The sequence below is a fragment of the Hibiscus syriacus genome, unplaced genomic scaffold, assembly GCF_006381635.1.
Source record: "Hibiscus syriacus cultivar Baekdansim isolate YM2019G1 unplaced genomic scaffold, ASM638163v2 tig00113721_pilon, whole genome shotgun sequence".
NCBI classification, from domain to species: domain Eukaryota; kingdom Viridiplantae; phylum Streptophyta; class Magnoliopsida; order Malvales; family Malvaceae; genus Hibiscus; species Hibiscus syriacus.
The window spans coordinates 858,015-877,131 of record NW_024063468.1 but is presented as its reverse complement, the minus strand read 5'-3'; the positions used below and the strand labels follow the sequence as shown (position 1 = coordinate 877,131).

At 36.3% G+C, this 19,117-nt stretch overlaps 2 protein-coding genes, 1 non-coding gene and 1 pseudogene across 3 annotated transcripts; 1 reads left to right on the top strand and 3 right to left on the bottom strand.

Annotated features, from left to right (window-relative positions):
• Window positions 1–2,599: 2,599 nt before the first annotated feature.
• LOC120186870 (ethylene-responsive transcription factor CRF2-like) lies at window positions 2,600–3,793 on the bottom strand. Its single transcript, XM_039190704.1, has one exon. It carries the CDS (start codon window positions 3,667–3,669, stop codon window positions 2,674–2,676), a length of 996 nt encoding a protein of 331 aa, XP_039046635.1. The 5' UTR covers window positions 3,670–3,793; the 3' UTR covers window positions 2,600–2,673.
• Window positions 3,794–11,553: 7,760 nt separating this feature from the next.
• LOC120186885 (ubiquitin-conjugating enzyme E2-17 kDa-like) lies at window positions 11,554–14,110 on the bottom strand. Its single transcript, XM_039190716.1, has 5 exons — window positions 14,018–14,110; window positions 13,801–13,873; window positions 13,086–13,213; window positions 12,025–12,129; window positions 11,554–11,891 (listed from the first exon to the last, which is right to left on the bottom strand). Exons 1-5 carry the CDS (start codon window positions 14,030–14,032, stop codon window positions 11,748–11,750), a joined length of 465 nt encoding a protein of 154 aa, XP_039046647.1. The 5' UTR covers window positions 14,033–14,110; the 3' UTR covers window positions 11,554–11,747.
• A 133-nt stretch (window positions 14,111–14,243) lies between these two features.
• Window positions 14,244–14,315, top strand: TRNAM-CAU. Its single transcript has one exon. It is a non-coding gene; the product is annotated as a tRNA-Met (tRNA).
• A 143-nt stretch (window positions 14,316–14,458) lies between these two features.
• Window positions 14,459–16,403, bottom strand: LOC120186886 (annotated as a pseudogene).
• Window positions 16,404–19,117: the final 2,714 nt, after the last annotated feature.

The window sequence follows — 19,117 nt, the reverse complement described above, 5'->3', positions numbered from 1 at the left end:
GTTGTCAGTCGATTAAAAAGGTTTTAAACATATATTATCTTGTAATCACCTCAGATTATTAAAAAATCACCCCAAATTATTCGATTATACTTTTTTATTTAAAAAAAAAACTTTATTTTAAAAAAATCACCACTTGTAACATTATGTATGGCCCCTCTCTTCATCCCCCCCCCCCTCAAATTGCGCATGGCTTATGGGCCTCTCGGGTCATTTCGATTCACCGGGTTCAAAGGTACAGATACCCCATACATATTTCATGTGACCTCCTCACCCTCCAAACATCCTCAACACACGCCTTTGTACATTTGTACTCAATTTGATAATATAGTATTATTGAGATATATTTACTTTATGCATTTTGATTTGGGTGGAGAGTTGCAGTTTGGGGAGAAACAATTCTTAATCGGTATTAAAATCTTCGTCTCCATCAAGAGGTAGAAGACGATTGAATAAGGTATGAGAATAAAAAGTTCCATCCCTTCTCTCAATTTGATCAAAAGGCTTCATAGTAATTCTTACTGCTAAAGTTGGACATAAAACATTAAAGTTACTTGTAAATTAGCAAATTTACTGATCTAATCAACTGATAATAGATTTAACTTTAATGAGTCACGTGATCATATCAAAAGTTGTGCCAAAACCTCTCAATAAATATTAAATATTCTAAGTATTTCTTTATAGGATTTAAAAAAAATTAAAATGCATAAAAATCAAAGATTCGAAAATGTTCATAGATCCTCTTAATATCTAAGAAGCGAAAGAGATTTAGGGAGGCACAAGTATTTCAATCACCAACGGTATTCGTAAATATACAGCCATGTGATTTCTCGATAGAATAATCGACTATATAACAGTAATAAAAAGGGGCCAATAAATGATGGGTTTAGCATGCTTATGTGGATCTCCACAATGAGCCACAAATACTTGCCCAAAACGGAGGGTCCAAATCAAGCGAATGGGATGGGGAAGACCGCCGGAGAGCGTGGGACCACTACCAGATCACAGCCGTACCATTCAGAACAGAAAATAAAACAGTGATGGCTGAGATGGATCAATTTGGCGGGGACCAAGGTTGGGGCTGCATGCAGCTGCTACTACTTGCACGACTTACACTGAAACAACAAGATCGGGAGGCCGATAACATGATAGTACGTGTACGGCCATGATTGAATAGCCGCAAGCAGGACCTGCAGAATAACGAATAAGATCTTCTGGGTAGTTTTGGAATTTCGTGACTCTGCATGCACCCTTTGGTTGTGTGGCTGCCTTTCCCTGGCCTCTTATTAGCTCCAATCACCAAGAGGCGCTCAAATTTGCCTTCTCTTCAAATTTATTTGCAATGTTTTGGTTGTTCTTTTGAAAAGCTTTCACCTTCATTGAGGAACAAAGGGTTTGGGGGAGTTTTGGCATGTAAAATAAATGATCAGGCGAGTTTTGGTATGTAAAATAAATGATCAGGCAATATGTATGATCCCGAGGGTCCCAAACATATTAAAAACCCACAAGACTTAGTTTTTACTGTCTTTTATTTTACATCAAAAAGTAATATCACAAAATAAAGAAACAAAGACATTTGCGGAATAAATATTGTATTTGTCATGTTAGGAAGGTTGGGTCTGGGCGCAGTCAGGTGTGAGGCGGTGTGATGTTACTATTTTGGAATTACGACAAATTCTATTTAATGAATTTTTTCAGCCTTTTGGGCAACGATTAGCTAATGTTAATGGGATTCAGGTTCATGCCATGGTGAAAATAAAATTCTGAGTCTCTGGGTTTACGATGTGCCCAAATCTTGTTCACTTGTACTGCTCTCCAGCTAACAAAGGGACCACGATTTGCAATGAGACATTTCATTATTTTCATCAGACCGTCGAAACCTGGTTCGTCACTTGCATTTTACTTGTCACATTCTTGCACTTGTAAATAGTGGATGTTATCATTTTATTATCTTACAATTCAAGCTTTTGACGTGTTGTTTCAAGACCACGTTATGAACAAGTGTTGCCCCCCATAAACTGAAATGCACCGACTGCCACCACACTTGACAGTCGCCGGACCTTTAACCTCCTCATGTGAGATTCTTTTGAATTTTTTTCTCTAACAAATCTATCGTCTCAAAGCCAGAAAGTTAACTGTAGTATTGATTAGGGATTAGTGGCCAACGGAAAGCCACAATCATATGATATGATACGTTTGTGTTATATGTAAAACGTGGAAACAATGAAATACAAATCCATGCTTACCCAAAATCCTTTAATTTCTTCTTCATTTACCCTGTGGAGTGGCTTAGCAATATCTGTCATTCCTTTAAACGGCCGTAACTGAAATTCCTCTTGCCCGCCGTGTTCTACCGCGTGTTTACCTAAGTTTGATTTAGTACTTAATTATCAGGCCTACATTTTTAACAGGGAAGGTGAATAATTACATTAGTAAGAAGCATAATATAAAACAGAGCAAAGAACACGTAGCCCCGGTAGCCGTCACAGTTACTGTGACGGGACTGTTTAATATTTTTGCTACATTATTAATCTTAAGGATTTTCATTAATAAAATTAATACTAACCAAAACAAAATTTGCACGCAGGAAATAAAAAAAAGTCGGTTTTTTCAGTTCGGCCGATGCAAAACTTGCCGAGAAACCGGCATTAGACGAGGAAAAAGTAAAAAACACTCTCAAATAGCTAGCAGAGGATCCGACCCGAACAAATCCTCGATGTCTTGGAAATGGTCATCAACATGATGCAAGCCACCAAATCCAAACTCGAAATCTACGTCCCCGAACTCATCATTCAATAAACTTTCGTGTAAACTCGTAGTATCGTCAAAAAAATGGGGCACCGAACAAAACAAGTCACCGGGAAACAAAGAGGAATAGTCGGAGATAATTGGGAAGTTTTCTCCCGATAAGCAGCAAGAATCGTCGACGATATCTCGAGGTTCGCTTCCGATATTGCGCGGTTCTTTGACGCTTTGCGAGTCGACTTCGTCGACAGAAAGCGGGTGGAAGCGAAGAACGGAGGTCGGAGAGCAGGGATCAGTTTTATGAGATTCTTCCTCCGAGTTGTAATCTGAGTTGGTTAACGGTTTTTGGCTAGCTTTATCTTGAATCGACCGGTTCTGTTGGGGAGTCGAAAAGTTGGTGAGCGCGTCTGGTCCACGCAGCTGGATAGCCGCGTTGTCATAAACCATTGCTGCCTCTTCGGCAGTGTTGTAGGTGCCTAACCAAAGCCGTACACGTCTTAGAGGGTCTCTAATCTCAGCCGCCCATTTTCCCCAAGGTCGTTGCCTCACCCCTCTGAACTTCTTTCCCGCCGGTGCTTTACCTTTAGCCACAGCAACAGAGGCCGGCCTTTTTCGAGGAGCTCTAGACAACGATAAAGACAATTTACTTCCACCAACGACGTCGTTCTCAGTGGGAGATGATGACTCGATAGTTATCTCGTTAACAAATTTCTTGACTCTGTTCCGGTAACAAATTCGTGTTCTTGGTTTTTCTTCTTCTTCATCGCTAGAGGAATCAGTGGCGTCAGCATCAGTAACAGTAATCCGAACGATTCGAGGCTTCATTTCGGGCTGGTTTTCGACTCTAGCATTTAACAATGGTGAAAATAGTTTGGTTTGGTTGCGGTGCTCTGCATATTTGATTGAAGGAACAGGGAAAGTATCCATTTTTTTCTCAATCTTCGTTTTGGTTTCTTTGGGTTCTCAGATTCTTTCACTTCTCATTGAGAGTGACAGTAGGGAGTAAAATAAAAAGAAGAAATTCCTTTAGATCAAGACACGAGGAGAATAAAGGGTTGAAAAGAAAAGAAAAGAAAAACTGAATAAAGAACACGTTAAAGAAGTTTGATATGGAGAGAAATCCAGCATTAAGCGGGGTTCAAAGGTATACTCAAAAGTTCATCAAAGGAAGATAAATTTCAAGTAAAGTTGTAAGAAAAAAAGAGAGGGGAAAAAAAGGAAAAGGAAACGAAATTTCTGTTGGTGAAAGTTGTAGAAGAACAAAAGAGGAAGAGGAAGACACGGCAAAGCAAATATCTTCACCGGAAAAGGGGAAGAGAATGTCCCCAAAATTTTACCGGACAGAGCTTTTCTCGGTCACTTAACAGAGTAAGAACTTAACCAAGATTACTAACTGATATTTCTCCGGAAAAAATCTCAGAGAAAGGAACGAAGGAAAATAAGAATTAAAGGAGACGGAAAGAGCGCTTTTGAAAGATAAGGAGAGAGTAAAGAGAGAAGGGGGCAAAGTTTTGAAGTGAATACCGAAAGTTAAGCTATTTTATAGGATCCCAAGCCAGCCGTAAAAAAAAAAGAATAAAAGAAAAAGTTTCAGTTTCTAGTTTTTACTAAAGGGTTTTCGGCGATTTGAAATCCCCGCACCGGAGATATATTTCACGAGGCGCCGCATAACATGATAGTCCGAGATACCGACACGTGTTAGTGGTCACCGGTAACGGGAAGATCCAAGGAGAATGGTGAACCCTGAGGAGGCTGAGTCAGCCAAAAGATTAATTCTCGAAATCAGGGATTTCATGTCACGTGACACAGAACACTCGAGTCAGTCCCAAACTTTGACTGAAAGGAATATTAACAATTTGTTAATTAATGATTATTAACACCCCCATTAGTTACCCATCCTTATCCCTAATTAATCTATTCTACAGTTTCCTAACCTTCCATAGGCATTCTCGTCATTTACAGCAAGCCGTTATACAGCTGGTAAATTTACCATTTCACCATCTTTTAAATTTATATTTTACAGCTGGATCAACGTGGCAGGCAACCTCGAACTCGATGCTATTTCGTTTTCCCTTTGCAGTGTTTTGAAAACCGGACTAGATCGGTCAGTTCAACCAGTTCAATCGCTGTCTAGTCTGATTTAATCTACATCGGTTGAACCGTTATTAGTGAACCGATTGAAACCGTTGGACTGGTTGAAAACCGAAAAAAACCGTCAATTTTATTTTTTTAAAAAAATTAAACCAAACGACGTCGTTGTTAAACGAGCCTAGTCGAATTCGAGTATTGCTGAACTCGACTCGAACTTGAAAACCTTAAAAGTAAGCTCAACTCGACTCAAACTCACGAGCTAAAAATTATCAAGTTCAACTCGAACTCGAAAAGGCTTGAACTCAAAAAAAAAATTAGAAGCTCAATTGAAGTCTAAAATTCGAGCTTGATTGAAGTGAAAGAATAGTTCACTCAATGCTCACCAAAAGGCTCCATGATTTTGAATGTCAAATTACCTCTATTATTTATAGAAGTTAGTTGGGATGCTCTTTTATGTTTATTAGTCATGTGGGATTGTTTCGTTCTCATATTTTTACTCTTTAGACTTTTGAAATGCTCTTCTATGTTTCTTAGCCATGTGAGATTGTTTTAAAAAAAAAAATTAAGCCAAACAATATCATTTTATTATGATTTTTTTAGCCCCAATTTTTTTTAATTATAGTTATATAATTATATTTATTATTTAATATGTTTTACCTTAAATATTATATTATAGTTAATTTGAATCATTTTGTTTAACTTGATTTTATGGTTTTTAACTTATATATGTTATGACTTGCTTTGAATATGGCTTGTGATATAAAAAATTATTTTTTATTAAATATTTTTAATTTTTTGATTTAATTTTTTAAATAATTATGATGTCATCCGATTCTTTCGATCGATCGAACCGATTCGACCGGTTAAACTAGTGAACTAATAACATGGCCGGTTCGCTAACTGGTCCGATTCTGAAAACCATGTCCCTTTGTCCTTTTATTTCAATTTTTATTTTTTTACTTATTTAATAACTGTAGGCTGGGTGTCGACTGTAAAACTGCGAAGCTGTTTCGGTGTTTTGTTTCATGCAGTTCGGGAGCAGTATTATTGACACGTGGCTCGTTATTAGAGCCAACGATCGTTTTTCCAAACGCTAAATATTACCCGTAAGATGGTAATAAATTCTCACAATATTACGCGCATTTTCTTCTCTTTAGTGTGAGCCAAATTTATTGTCAAATTTCATGAGAAAGTTTTTGAAATTCATTTGCAAAACATATCATATATACATTTTCCTGCACGTGCTTTTTATTTATCATGTTTTAAGGTAAGAAATTAAGGAAATCAGAGAAACAAACAGAATGGCAAGAAAAACCTAAATAAAACACTAAAAATGGAAACAAAAATTTGATGTTTTTATTTCAAATAATATATATTTAACATTTTATGTTTAGTATATTTATAATTGGGTAAGCCACATGGGTAACTTAATGTTCAAGATGCTTTCACTTTGGTCATTAGACTGTTAAAACTTGCATTTCAATTACTAAAACTTTTAATATGCCTTGATTATGGTCAGTTTTGGTAGTTCTGGTTTAAAAAAGTTGGTGTGACACGTTAAAATATATTCCTAAAAAAGAATCTAAGGTTTTAAATTGACAACCGCCACCAAGATCAAATTTTCAATCAACATTACAATTGTTGATCAATTCCAACCGTGGGAATTATATGTTTGGCTATAATATTAGTATAGTTTGGTTTCAAGTTTTAACTTTTTTTGTTCATCGAAAATTTGACTTTTTGCAGCAATTGCAATTTCGGAAATTAGGATTTCTGACTCCACGTCAGAAATCCGTATTTCCTGAAGACAGTGACCATAACGAAACTGAATTTAAAGGTCAGTGCATGTAACAAAAGTTTTAAAAGTTCAGTGACCAATATAAAAGTGACTTAAACGTTTAGTGACTACCAATGTAGTTTACCCTTATAATTAAATTTAATATATCTATTATTTAATTTGAATTCAAACTGATTCGGGGTAAAATGGCCATGCTCGATAGGATTGAAATGCCCAAGCCATATGTATTCGGATATTCACTTGAAAGTCAATTTAAAATTTACTATTATTGAAAATGATCGAAAGAATCCAAACTAAAATAAATTTCATAAATTGAAAATTTAAAGTTAATAAAATACAGTTTGGTACAATAAAATCAATTTATTATTTTAATTGATTGTATAATAACTAGATTGATTATTATTATTATTGGAAAATTTGATTATTATTATTTAATAAATTTTAAATAAATTTAATTAATGAATAAATAATTTTTTGAACTTAATTAATTAATAACCTGCGTTGCCGAGGAGCATTTACTAATGTAGCTTAATTTTTTTAACTGAAAAAATAGCAATAAAGACCTTGAAAAACAGACCAACAATCCATTAATGCCTTCATAGAGAAAAGTGTTTTGAGATCCAATTGTTTGAAGAAGAAGAAGAAGAAGTATCGTTGGTATTTGGAATTTGGAATGACAAGAATTAGAGGCAAAAAGACAAGCAAAACAAAGCACACACGATGTAGCTTTCTCGGACAACGCCTCCTTAATTAAATTCGGCTCTAATAAATAGAACCAAGCATCTCAAATTCGACAATAATGCGTGGACGAGTTCTCTGGTCCAAAGAATTATGTGTTTTTTTTATAGTAATGATAAAGGTTTTGCGTGTTTTATATTACATGTTTGTTGTTTTATTGGGTCGACCTCAAAACCACGAAAGTCTCCCTTCGATCCCTGCAATGTTGAATGCACAAGTCAAATCAGCATCATCCCCTAGATATTGGATTCATTTAACACTTCCATTTCATCACATATACAACATAATATAATATAATTCAGGCAAAAGCTACCTTTAAGTCCTAGATTTTTATTGTTTGATAATCGCAATGTATATGATATATATAGAAAACCCCCCCCCAAAAAAAGACAGAAAAAGAAGGGTTTAAATGTGATATTTAGCCAAATATGTGTATTATTATTATTGAGATGGTTAAAGGGAAGATTGTTATCCTTAGAGGTTTTAAGTTCAAGCACTAAATGTATAAATTATCCTTTTAATATTTACTTAATAAGGACAATTAGCTAGTAGCACGTTTCGATACATCGCTTTAGTGGTATGTTGCGGTGTGCGACGTGCGTTGTAGACTCATCCTTGATTATCAAGCACGAGACACCAACCCGACGGGTTCCGACCCGACCCAACCCGATCGGGTCAGTTTTTTGTAAGAAAATCGGGTTCGGGTCGGGTTTATGGTGAAAAACATCCGACCCGACTCGACCAGAAAAAGTATATAATTTTATCTTATATATTTAGGAATAATTACAATAATACCCCTATATATATAGTTTTTTCAATTAAGTCACTTTTTTTATTGAATAAAAATAATATTTTTATTATTATTTCGGGTCAGATCGGGTCGGGTTTCTAAGTTATATGTCGGGTCTGGTTCGGGTCGGGTGAAATTTTATTTTGGTCAGGTCGGGTCTCAGGTGGAGGATCCTTTGTTCTCGGGTCGGGTCGGGTGGACCAAAAACTCGACCCGACCCATGTCCATCCATACTTAGTGGTTAAAATAATCGTTGTTGTTCTTAGAGGTCACGAGTTCAAGCATCAACGACTGCAGTAGGGTGATTGATTCAATATCAAATAGTTGAGAGTATTTAGAACAGATATTACTTTGTAATCACTTTAGCTTAATAAAATAATAATAATTTAATTATCAATCTTTCAATTTTTTTCAATCAAAATATTTAATTATTTAAATGATATAAACCAAATCATTAGTAGTTAACATTTAATAGAGAATATGAGGTAGAAATAAATAGTAGTATAATTATATTTAGTACTACTTATTGCTTATAAATTATATCATTTTGGATATAAAATATCTAAGTAGTAACAGATACCAAATGTATAATTATATCAAATTTGTTACTTGTCGTGTTACTTTTTTTTTCATTAAAATGTTAACACATGAGCAGAGACGATGCAAGATTCTATGTTAAGGGGGCGAACTTAAACTTATAAAATTTTAGGGGGTGAACTTGAACTTATAAAATTATAGGGGGCTAAAACAAATTTTCAATAGAAAATACATAAAGAAATTTAAAATATATAGTAAATTTAAATTTTCAGGGAAAACCCGCCCGGTCTAAATCCGTCCTTGCGCATGAGTCTTGATTGAAATTATTGAAATAATTAATTGATAAAATTGATAAAATTAATAGATAGATAACCATGTTAAAATCAAGTTAGAAGCTGCTTCTATTTAAGTGATCTCGAGTGAAGTTGATCAATTTTAAAAAAGATATTATTTTTGGAAGACTTGTAAAATTGTTGTAATAGCTCTTGAGAACAAGCAAATAGAAAAACAATTGGGAGCTTTGGATTTGAGTACTGTCTAATCATGGATTTAAAATAGCGATTTGCGATCGTGATAGAACCTACGATATAGCGATAATAATGCCCTCCGCGACTGTTATTATATGACTACGATACATATAATTCTCACAATAATATTTGTTTTGTCTCCAATTACGATAAACATGACGTGATCGTAATGTGACCGAAAACATAACTACAAATGTAACTGCTATTTGATTTGAATGCATGAGGTTTATCTCAACGTGTTTTGTTATTTGAGAGAAACATTGATATCAGTCAACATCAAATTGGTTTTGCAGTTGCAAAATAGACATATCACAGTCATGATTCATGACACTTCCTCACCACTTGAAAATTGAAAAAACACGTGTTACAAAATAAAATAATAATGGCTTTCACATGATAATGATGGTCCAAAATTAGTTTTATACCATTGATCAAGATTGCTTGGTTAATTGCAATCTACTCAAACTAATGATTGCAGGTATCTAGCACGTACTGTATTTAAATAGTACAAAAGCTGCATAATTATTAAATGTGGATCAGCAAAGTTTGAAGTTTTCACCAATCAATTCTTATTTTCAAGGCTCAAAACATAGGACATTTTCTCAATGTGATTGCTCATGATGTAGACTCGAGCAATACAAGTAAGCTTCTATGTTTTGGTAGGAGCTAAGGTAAATACCAAATCAATTCCTTAAGGTTTATGTTGACCTCTAAACATGGACAATACATGAATAAAATTAGAAAGTTTTATGTAATTAAACTCGATTTAAACATAATAGAAATTAATTGATAAATGAATCAAATGCTTATAAGTATTAGAAAAGAGAGACCATATCATCATCAATAACTGAGATAATCGAGGGGGAGAACAACTTGTAATATGCAACTTCTGTCTTCGTTAGAGACAAACTTATCTTCAAAGCACATTAATTAAGTTAGGATTTGTATTGCTTAATTAATAGTCAACTTGGGAACTACCACATGCAACAACCTTTGGTCTTGGTTTCGAGAGATGGACCGAGGGGAGCAGAGAGGCCTGAAAATTTTAAATTACATATTTAATTTATATATATATTTTTATTAATAATATATTTTCTTCCTATAGAATTTTATAAGTTAATCATCTTTTAAAAATTTAAAAATTCACTAACGTAATATAAAATCATTCGCCCATCCATGATTCGGTATGTCTAACTTAATGTTATAACATGAGAATTTTTTAAATATCTCTTTTTCATAATACTTTAATATATCTTTTTCATCCACAGGAAACAAAAGAATTATTAAAAAAAGAAATGCATGCAGGGGCAGGGTATGGTTTGACTCCTTGCTTTATTGGTTATCCATGTCTCTTTTGTGCTTCATTTAAAGTCTTGATATTTTTGTTCTTCTTTATGAATAGATTTAGAAATCTCTTTAAAAAAAGTCTTTGAAATATTGTACGTGAGTCATCATTTAAAGACTAGAGTATACGATAATTGGAAGGCTTATTAAAAAAAATTCGTTCAACAATACTAATAAATACTCAACTAGATAGATGGAATCCATATTAACAACTTGCACAGTACGATTTTTACGGTAAACTTTTGAAGTGCCGAATAAGAATGGATCGACAATGCATGAGACAGTACACGAATGTGATCTGTTAGGCTTAAAAGGAATGAAAGATGAAAATTGGGTGGATCCATTTGGGTGAATTGAGTTGCACCACGGCTCTCAACGTACGGTATTTGTTTTTTTTATATATAGAAAATGCATTGAATGGGGAGTTTAAATTTTGGATCAGTTTTGAGTAGGCAGTGTCAGCTGTTGCCCCCATTTAGCGACAGTTTTGATAATGAAATAACCACCACGGAGAGAAGGAATTTACGATCACCATTACGACAGTGACTGAAACACAGCTAAAAAGTAGATTATGTGTGGTGTGGGTGTCGGTTTCTAAACAATTCAGACCCAACCAACCCACCACTATGACTAATGAGTAAACGTAGTCAGGGATGATATAATCGTACAATAGAAAAGGCCGAAGAAAGGACAACCCTAATTAATGTTGGAGCCACAAGATATTTACTTTTACAACTACAAGAGATCTTTTCACTTCTATATTTTTTCTCAGAATCACCCACCTCTCATATTGATTTAAGCTACTTAATATACGATACAAGATTATGAATCAAATTGATGGATGTTTAGGATAATCACAAAATATTGGAAAAAATGATTTCGACTACAATCAAATTGCTGAACCGGGTTTTGATTTTGCAGAATAAAAATGAAAGGATGAACAATTGAAATCAAGAGTGTATTTTGAAGAGTGGGGGCTTAAGTCTCAAAGATAGTTTCCACACAAATAATCAACGTCGTAAATGTGTTTTAGGGCAGGTTAGGTTCACTAAATAAAGAGGAGCCAGAATGGAATGAAGCCCTTCTATCGTACAAATAATCGACTCTTTGATTTATACATTAATTTAAAGACCAAAGCCTGAATGGAATGAAGCCCTAATATGGTATACATACCAGCACATCAACCCATAGCATACTTCTGGGTCCAGCTCCGAGCAGTTGTATCGTACTTGCTCCTGTCGGTCTTGTACATGTGGGCAATCTCGGGCACCAATGGGTCATCGGGATTCGGATCCGTTAAGAGTGAGCAGATTGAGAGCAAGACCTAGAATCAAAACAAAAATAAGAACACATCTCCATATCTAGATGACAGTAAAACTAAGGCAAGTAAATGTTACATGATAGAGAGAGAAAAATCTAGATTAGGGTGACCAGATATGGCGAGTTGAACAAATAACCTTGGATATGGTGAGGGCGGGGATCCACTGTTCCTTCAAAATATAAAGGATGATGCTACCATTGCTGTTAATATTAGGGTGAAAGACCTTTGTCCTGAACGCAACCTAAATGGAAGGGAAAAATTAGTTGAGAAAAACTACGAAGTGGCGGTAATGACAACTGCTAGACAAGCATGTCGTAAGGACATTAAGGTCAGAAAAGCATGAAATACATATGATTTACTCTGTAATTATAAGAATTAGCAGAGTTTATCTCAGCATAGACAAATCATCACCCGGCAGTTACAATAAATTGCTCTTCCAAAATAAGTTTGATGATATTGTATCTTCAATATATGAACATGGACATTATCAAATAAAATTATACGTAGCGTCCATACACTATCTTTTGTTTAGCCAAGAAGCAATGTGAGGAGCCATAACAAAATACCCATATGCATGTAACAGGGAAGGCTTACCTGATACTGCTAAGTAAAGTAAAAACAACAATAAATCATGTACACTTTGGCACTGAAAACCACCTAACCGAGCATGCATGTATGCCCTATGAAGATTAAAAAAGAAAAATTTTGCAACATAATAAGCTAACAAAAGCTAAAAGGTAAGCAAGTGGAGAAAGCATTTACTCCTCTCGATGCTACGCAATGTTTGCACAAGCCAGTTAGCCTGTAGAAATACCATGGTCACAGTATTTACAGCAACAGAATGGCTAAATAACTTGAAGGCTTTAAACATTTATGCTAATACATATCACCTGAAAACGTTGAAATAAAATTTGGGAAAAGCAGGAGCATACACCACATCAAGAAAAGCTGTATCGGATTTCTAAGGAGGTAAAAGTCACGTCTACAACAATTGCACATGATGATAAAAAAATTGGCTTGAAGTACACGTAGCACTACGCTATTTTCTTCAATACACTAAAAGAGTCATTGTGGCATGTTTTGAGAAAATAAAAGACAATCAACTACAGTTAAATACATAGTCAAGAAAGGTACAAATACAAAACATACAGCGAAGCAGGAAAGAATGAAAAAAGGTTAGGGAATACAATCAAGAACCTTGGGTGGTTTGAATGGATAGTCCGGAGGGAAATGAATGGTGACTAGAAACACTCCACCGGCATATGGACTGTCCGGAGGACCCATAATAGTTGCTTGCCAATGAAACATGTCTTCAGCAACAGGACCTGATTCCATCAATTATCAAAAGAGGTAAAACAACAGTTAGATGGAATACCAGATCTGCAAACGACATAATCAAAATATTTACCTGATAAAACCTCTCATTTGTCTTCAGAAAATATGACATGTTGATTCCTAAATTATTTTAGAAAATTTAACAGAAATGGTGATGCAATGCTGAGCTCTTACATGGACATAATGCAATACTCCGAAGGCTGGAAAAATTCTTCGGCAAAACATGCTAACCATTTCCATACAACTTGAATTAGAGTATAACTAATTCGAATGAAAGCCTACCTAATAAACAAAAAACGGTTATGAACAGTTTGAAGCAATGAAATCATCATGGTCAAAAGTATACTCCCAACAATAAGTATAAATCCATTATATAAGCTCATAATTCAAGCACGCAACAATAATTATCTAATTCAATGATTTAGAAAATAAAAAAAACAGAAACATATATCTAAAAACACCATTTAAAACGAAGACAAAAGTTTCCTGTAAACAAATAAAAGGATGATGAGAAAATGCACAAGTAATAAACAAAACGAGGCGCGAAGCAGAGAAAAGAGAGAGAGAATAATCGAACCCGCGCTGCAAGAGGTAGGAGGATCTTTCTGGAGATCCGTGAGCTGCTTCAAGATCCGCTTTGAAGCCATCACCTAAAACCCAAAAACAAACAATTTTTACCTAAATAAAAGAGAAAGAAAGAAATTCCAATCTAGATCACTTTCGCTTTAACGAAGGTAGATTGGAAAAGTTTAAAATTGAATAGCTAATTGGAGAAATTGGAGGGAAATAAGTACCTGTGAGATCCTCATGTCCTGTGCTGTAGTTGGCTATAGTCGCTGAAAATAGCAGAAGAAAAAGCAAATCAAGGAGAAAATAATTTATTTGAAAACAAAGGCGTAATACCAAAATATGTCCTTAACATTTAACTGACTATTCATTTTAGTTCTTTTTTAAAATTCTGAACTCATCGTTTTGAGTTTAATTAAATTGATATATAATTTGTAAGCCCCAGTCACAACGATCAGAGTGGCGCAGCGGAAGCGTGGTGGGCCCATAACCCACAGGTCCCAGGATCGAAACCTGGCTCTGATATATTAATTTTTGCATCGTTTTTCCGAGTCATGATTGAATGCATAAAGAAAAGGCTCTTAATAATATCCATTTTAATCACTCCTTTCTGCAACATTGTCATTTTTAATTCCAGAGTCCATTACACATACGTTTTGTAGTAAAAAAAAAAACAACTAATGTCACTTCTACTATGAAGAAACACTAAAACAGATCTCCAACTTCCAGGAATTTTCAGTTCCATGATCACTTGGGAGGCACAGACAGTGATCAGGTCTCTTATTATATTAGCTTAGCATCATACAAAGAATCGAATACAAAGCAACATATTATATTCTTCTGGTTGATCTAAGGGTTTTTTATTTGTTTCATGCGCCGTCGTTAACTTGAAGGGACAACCAAGAGCTCCAGACGGCAGGTCCAGCCCTCGCCTGTCTTCAATGTTATTGGTTTTTCAACTGCTGCCCCATTGACACAAAGCATCTGTTTGTATTCCTCATCCCCAAAATCAACGATGGCTTTAGATTTCTTCTCCCATGGGTTCCAGACACCTGAAGAAACACAAAAGAACTTAACATCAAGGCCGGTGTTTTTGGTTCTCTTGGGCGGATGCCATTCATTAACACATGTTTAGATTGAATCAAAGAGGTTTCAGAAACTTACCAACATCTGGAATGCTTTCTTTCCGTATACAAAAGGTCCATTTTCTTTGGTGGTCGAATATCACTATGACATCTCTTGAGCCAAGATAAACTCTATCATCCTGCAATTTGGAATGCAATAATTAAGGCTTAAACATCTACTCTATCTACCTGCAAAAATAGTTTATCAACTGAACCACAATGCTTTGAGGGTTCCGAGAAAGGAGGACCTAAGCTTTACCTCGGATTCAAATGTTAATGCATCTCCTTGCTCGGTGAACCGCTCCTTTTGGCATAGGTTGTCGAGATAGTCAAGAGTCTCCAATCCCTCTACCCTCACTTCATTGTTACTTAGTATACAAGAAAGAATATCCATTAATGTCTAGAGCTTAATGGTCAAAGGACTTGAAAGATAGAAATATATGTGTACCTGATATCAGAAATGGAGAAATATGTGTGATAAGCTATTGAGAAACTAAAAGGCTTGCAATTGATATTCCTGAAGCGTGATATCAAGCTTAGATTTCCATCTGTTGTCAAATATACTCGAACACGAAATTCGAAACTGGAAGGGTATAAACCAGTAATCAATATACATGCATAATCACAAAAAAACAAGTTTTATAGTGGAAGATAACTCTTCCTAATCTTATATAGACCTCACCTGTGTGGCCAGATCTTCAAATCATCTTCCGATGGCTTTAGCAGTAAATCAATATAGGCCTTGCCATTGTTACCATTAGGATGCAAAGGCAACGGATTCTCGTCAATGATCCAAGTCCTGTTCCGGGCAAACCCGTGTTGCTCGAGTGATCCTCGCTGACCAAACTAACAAATTCAAAAGGCAACACATCAACCAGATGCATACAGACAGAGAGAAACTTGATGCATATACGCATTGAATCCTAAATACCTGTGGGAAACATATAGGTATCCCTCCTCGAACCGCATACGGCGGTTTAAAATTGCCTGCAGCACAAAAATTGGCTCATGTGACAATACAAATGCTATGGCTTCTGACTGCAGATTTGAATGTCGCCTTGCTACTTGTGAATAGCAATTCTTCACCTCGGTCGGTCCTCCATGAAAGAACCTGTCCTCCATGCAAATAGATTGAGGCAAAATATTACTATTTAACCCCAAATTACAGTTTGATTGAGAGGGTAAATGACTACTAGAATTAAGCATCTATTGAGTTTTAAACTGTTCTTCAACCTATTGAACTTGTTCAATATTCCAGATACCTTAAAAGCAATGGAAAAGACTAGACAACAAGAGAAATAAAGATTACAAAGGTAAAAAGACTCTGACCCTTGCAGATGCTCCTCGAAGATTCCGAAGCAGAATCTGATCAGTTCCATTTCTATCCTTTGTGACTTCAACAGCTGCCCCAGAATTATTCATAGTTAAAGACACGGTAAGGACATGTAAGAAAAAACAAAAGTTATTTATAAACCAGCAGTTGACAGTGCCCTTCACACTTTCTTGTGAGAAACCCCAAAATTTTCTCGTGAAAATTCCAACTATAACTGCAACTACCTCAAAACAGGCCGAAAATTCAAGGAGAGGGAGAAAGTAAAAAGAAAGAAAAGACCCTTGTCTAGAAACAACTTTCCAGATGACCGAGCTGTCTTAAAATTTGGAAGAACCGACCAAAAACGGTTTCAAAGACAGCCAAATTAATGTTGGACTCGTTCTCTTCTCCAGACAAAAACAGTTTTTAAAAGTTTAGAGAAGTTTGAAAACAGGGCGAAGGAGGATCAAGTCGAGAACAAATGCCCTTTTTTTGGAGAAAGATTTGACTGCAAATCTTAGTCTGACCTTTCCGTTTAATTTGAAGGCTCTGATTTGTGCAAGAGATCATATGGGTCATGCTGGGGAAGGCGACTGGCTCGTTATTTAATTAGTATTAATGGGTATTTTTAAAGGTAAAATTTTTCTCCAAAGAGAACAACTTTTGGCTTGGATCGGTGGTGGTGGCGGCTTCCAGACATGATGTAGACGCTAATGTCTGAACCTACGATCCCGAATTTAACTGAATTAACGACCCACCAAAAGTATTAGTAAACAAAATATTATATTAAAAGAATAATAGAAGCTAGGAAAGGAAAGATTTTTTTTTATTGAAAGGAGGACAAAGCCTTAAGCAATTACACCAAATTTAATATAAGGAGGGCCAACAATGTCCCGATGAATCAAAGGGAGAACGGACGTAGGTGGTTCAGCGAGCCTTTGCATCTCGTAATCAAGGGGAAGACTAAACTTTGAAAGACTATCGGCCACCATATTACCCTCACGGGGAGCCCAAAGAAACTCAACTTACCAGCTACGATTACACATCTGAGAGATAGCATGCACAAGGGGAAACATGATGCTATCAGCAGTAAGATTCTTGAGGAGGCAAATGGCTTGAAGACTATCCGACTGAACCTGCAGAAGTTTGACTCCATATTGCCAATCTTCACATAGACCAAGATAAATGCCCCAAAGCTCGGCCTGAAGCGGGTTTGTGACACCAATTCTTTTGTAAAAACCAAAGATCCAAGATCCATCAGACCTTCGAGCAATACCCCCAACCGAACTGAATCCTGTTACTGTATAAACCGAGGCATTCGTGTTGATGCAAGACCAACCATTTGGAGGAGGAGACCAAAAGATTGGCACGGCTTGTCGAAGCTTGGGCGTTTGCGAGAGAGAATTGCCATTGGCAAAATGCAAAGCACATGAAGAGCTTAAATAGAAACATCATCCATGGAGGGGCAAGAGTCGGCAAATACAAAGCAATTCCTATGCTTCCATGTTTGCCAAATAAAAGTGGAGAAAAAAATATTCCAAGGAACAGACATACCCGAGAAATATCATGATGAGCAAGGTTCAATCGGATCCATTCGACGAGCTTTGTGGTGGAAACGAGCGCAAAGGAGAAACCTGCAACAACTGATTCCAGATTGCTCTCACAGCCTGGCAATCTCTCAAGATATGAAGCACGGTTTCATCATGCACACCACAGAGCGGACAGACAGGGCTTGGAGTCAAACCACGACGATGGCGTCCATGATTGGAAGGAATACATTCTCTAATGGCCAGCCAGAGGAAGTTGGGAACCCGTTGAGGAACTTGTAGCGACCAAATCATGCTCCAAAGGGGAGAGGGGGCATCCCAACTACCTTCAGCCAATTTACAATATGTTTTTTTAAAGCTAAACCTGTGCAACCTATCCCATTTCCATAAGCAGCGATCCTCACCCGCCTCAACTCCTGGCGGTTTAATGACCAAGATGTGAGGAACACCATTCGTAGGGAGAATAGAAGAAAGCTCGTTGATATCCCAGTTTCCACTCGAATCAAGTAAATTCTCAAAATGAGGATGGGAGACAAGGCTTCAATGATACTGCATGTAATTACAAAGAGGACATAACGAATGAATCCAATCATCATTCCACACATTAATATTGAGGCCATTACCAGGGAGCCAATACAAATTAGCGCGAAAGTTGAACCAGCTGTGGGATAGGGACCTCCATAGCGGTGATCAGGCCGATCTCATGATCGAAAGTGGACACAGAGACGTCATTTTGTACTTCTCACGCAAAGCCTGAATCCAGAAATCATTTGGACGAGAAACAAGAGAATGACCAAGCTTCCAAAGGAACACCATAATGTGATCACTTGATCGATGCAAACCTAAACCACCTCTATCAAGAGGTTGACAAATCGCAGACCAGTTCACGAGAGACATGCAAAAGTTTTGAGCAGAAGAACCCCAAATAAACTGTCTTGCAATCTTATCAATTTCATTGCAAACGCTCAAATAAAGCTTCGTGGTTTGGAAATAAACATGAATTGCCATTAATACAGATTTGGCTATGGTAACTCTCCCAACAAAGGACAAAGTACGAGCAGCCCATCCATCAAGTCTCGCCCGCATTTTGTCTAAAACGAAGTCATAGTCACTGCAACAGACTCTCATGTGGATAACTGGGACACCCAAATAATTATCAAATGTGGACACCTATTGGTAACCCAGAAAGAAACAGAACAATTGCTGCATACCCACATCTGTGTTAGGCGAGAAATAAATTTACGACTTTCTAGAGTTGACTCGGTGGCCGGAGGACGAGCCAAACTCTGAAAGCATAGAAGCAACAAGGTGGGCCTGATCTAAATCCGCTTTGCCATAAAGGAT

Coding starts and splice junctions, on each gene's coding strand:
- LOC120186870 (XM_039190704.1), bottom strand. CDS start 3,669: ATGGATACTTTCCCTGTTCCTTCAATCAAATATGCAGAGCACCGCAAC.
- LOC120186885 (XM_039190716.1), bottom strand. Junction 13,214..13,800: donor TCCTACCTCTTGCAGCGCGG/GTTCGATTATTC, acceptor TGATGGAATCAG/GTCCTGTTGCTGAAGACATG. Junction 11,892..12,024: donor CCGCCCTCACCATATCCAAG/GTTATTTGTTCA, acceptor TTTTGATTCTAG/GTCTTGCTCTCAATCTGCTC.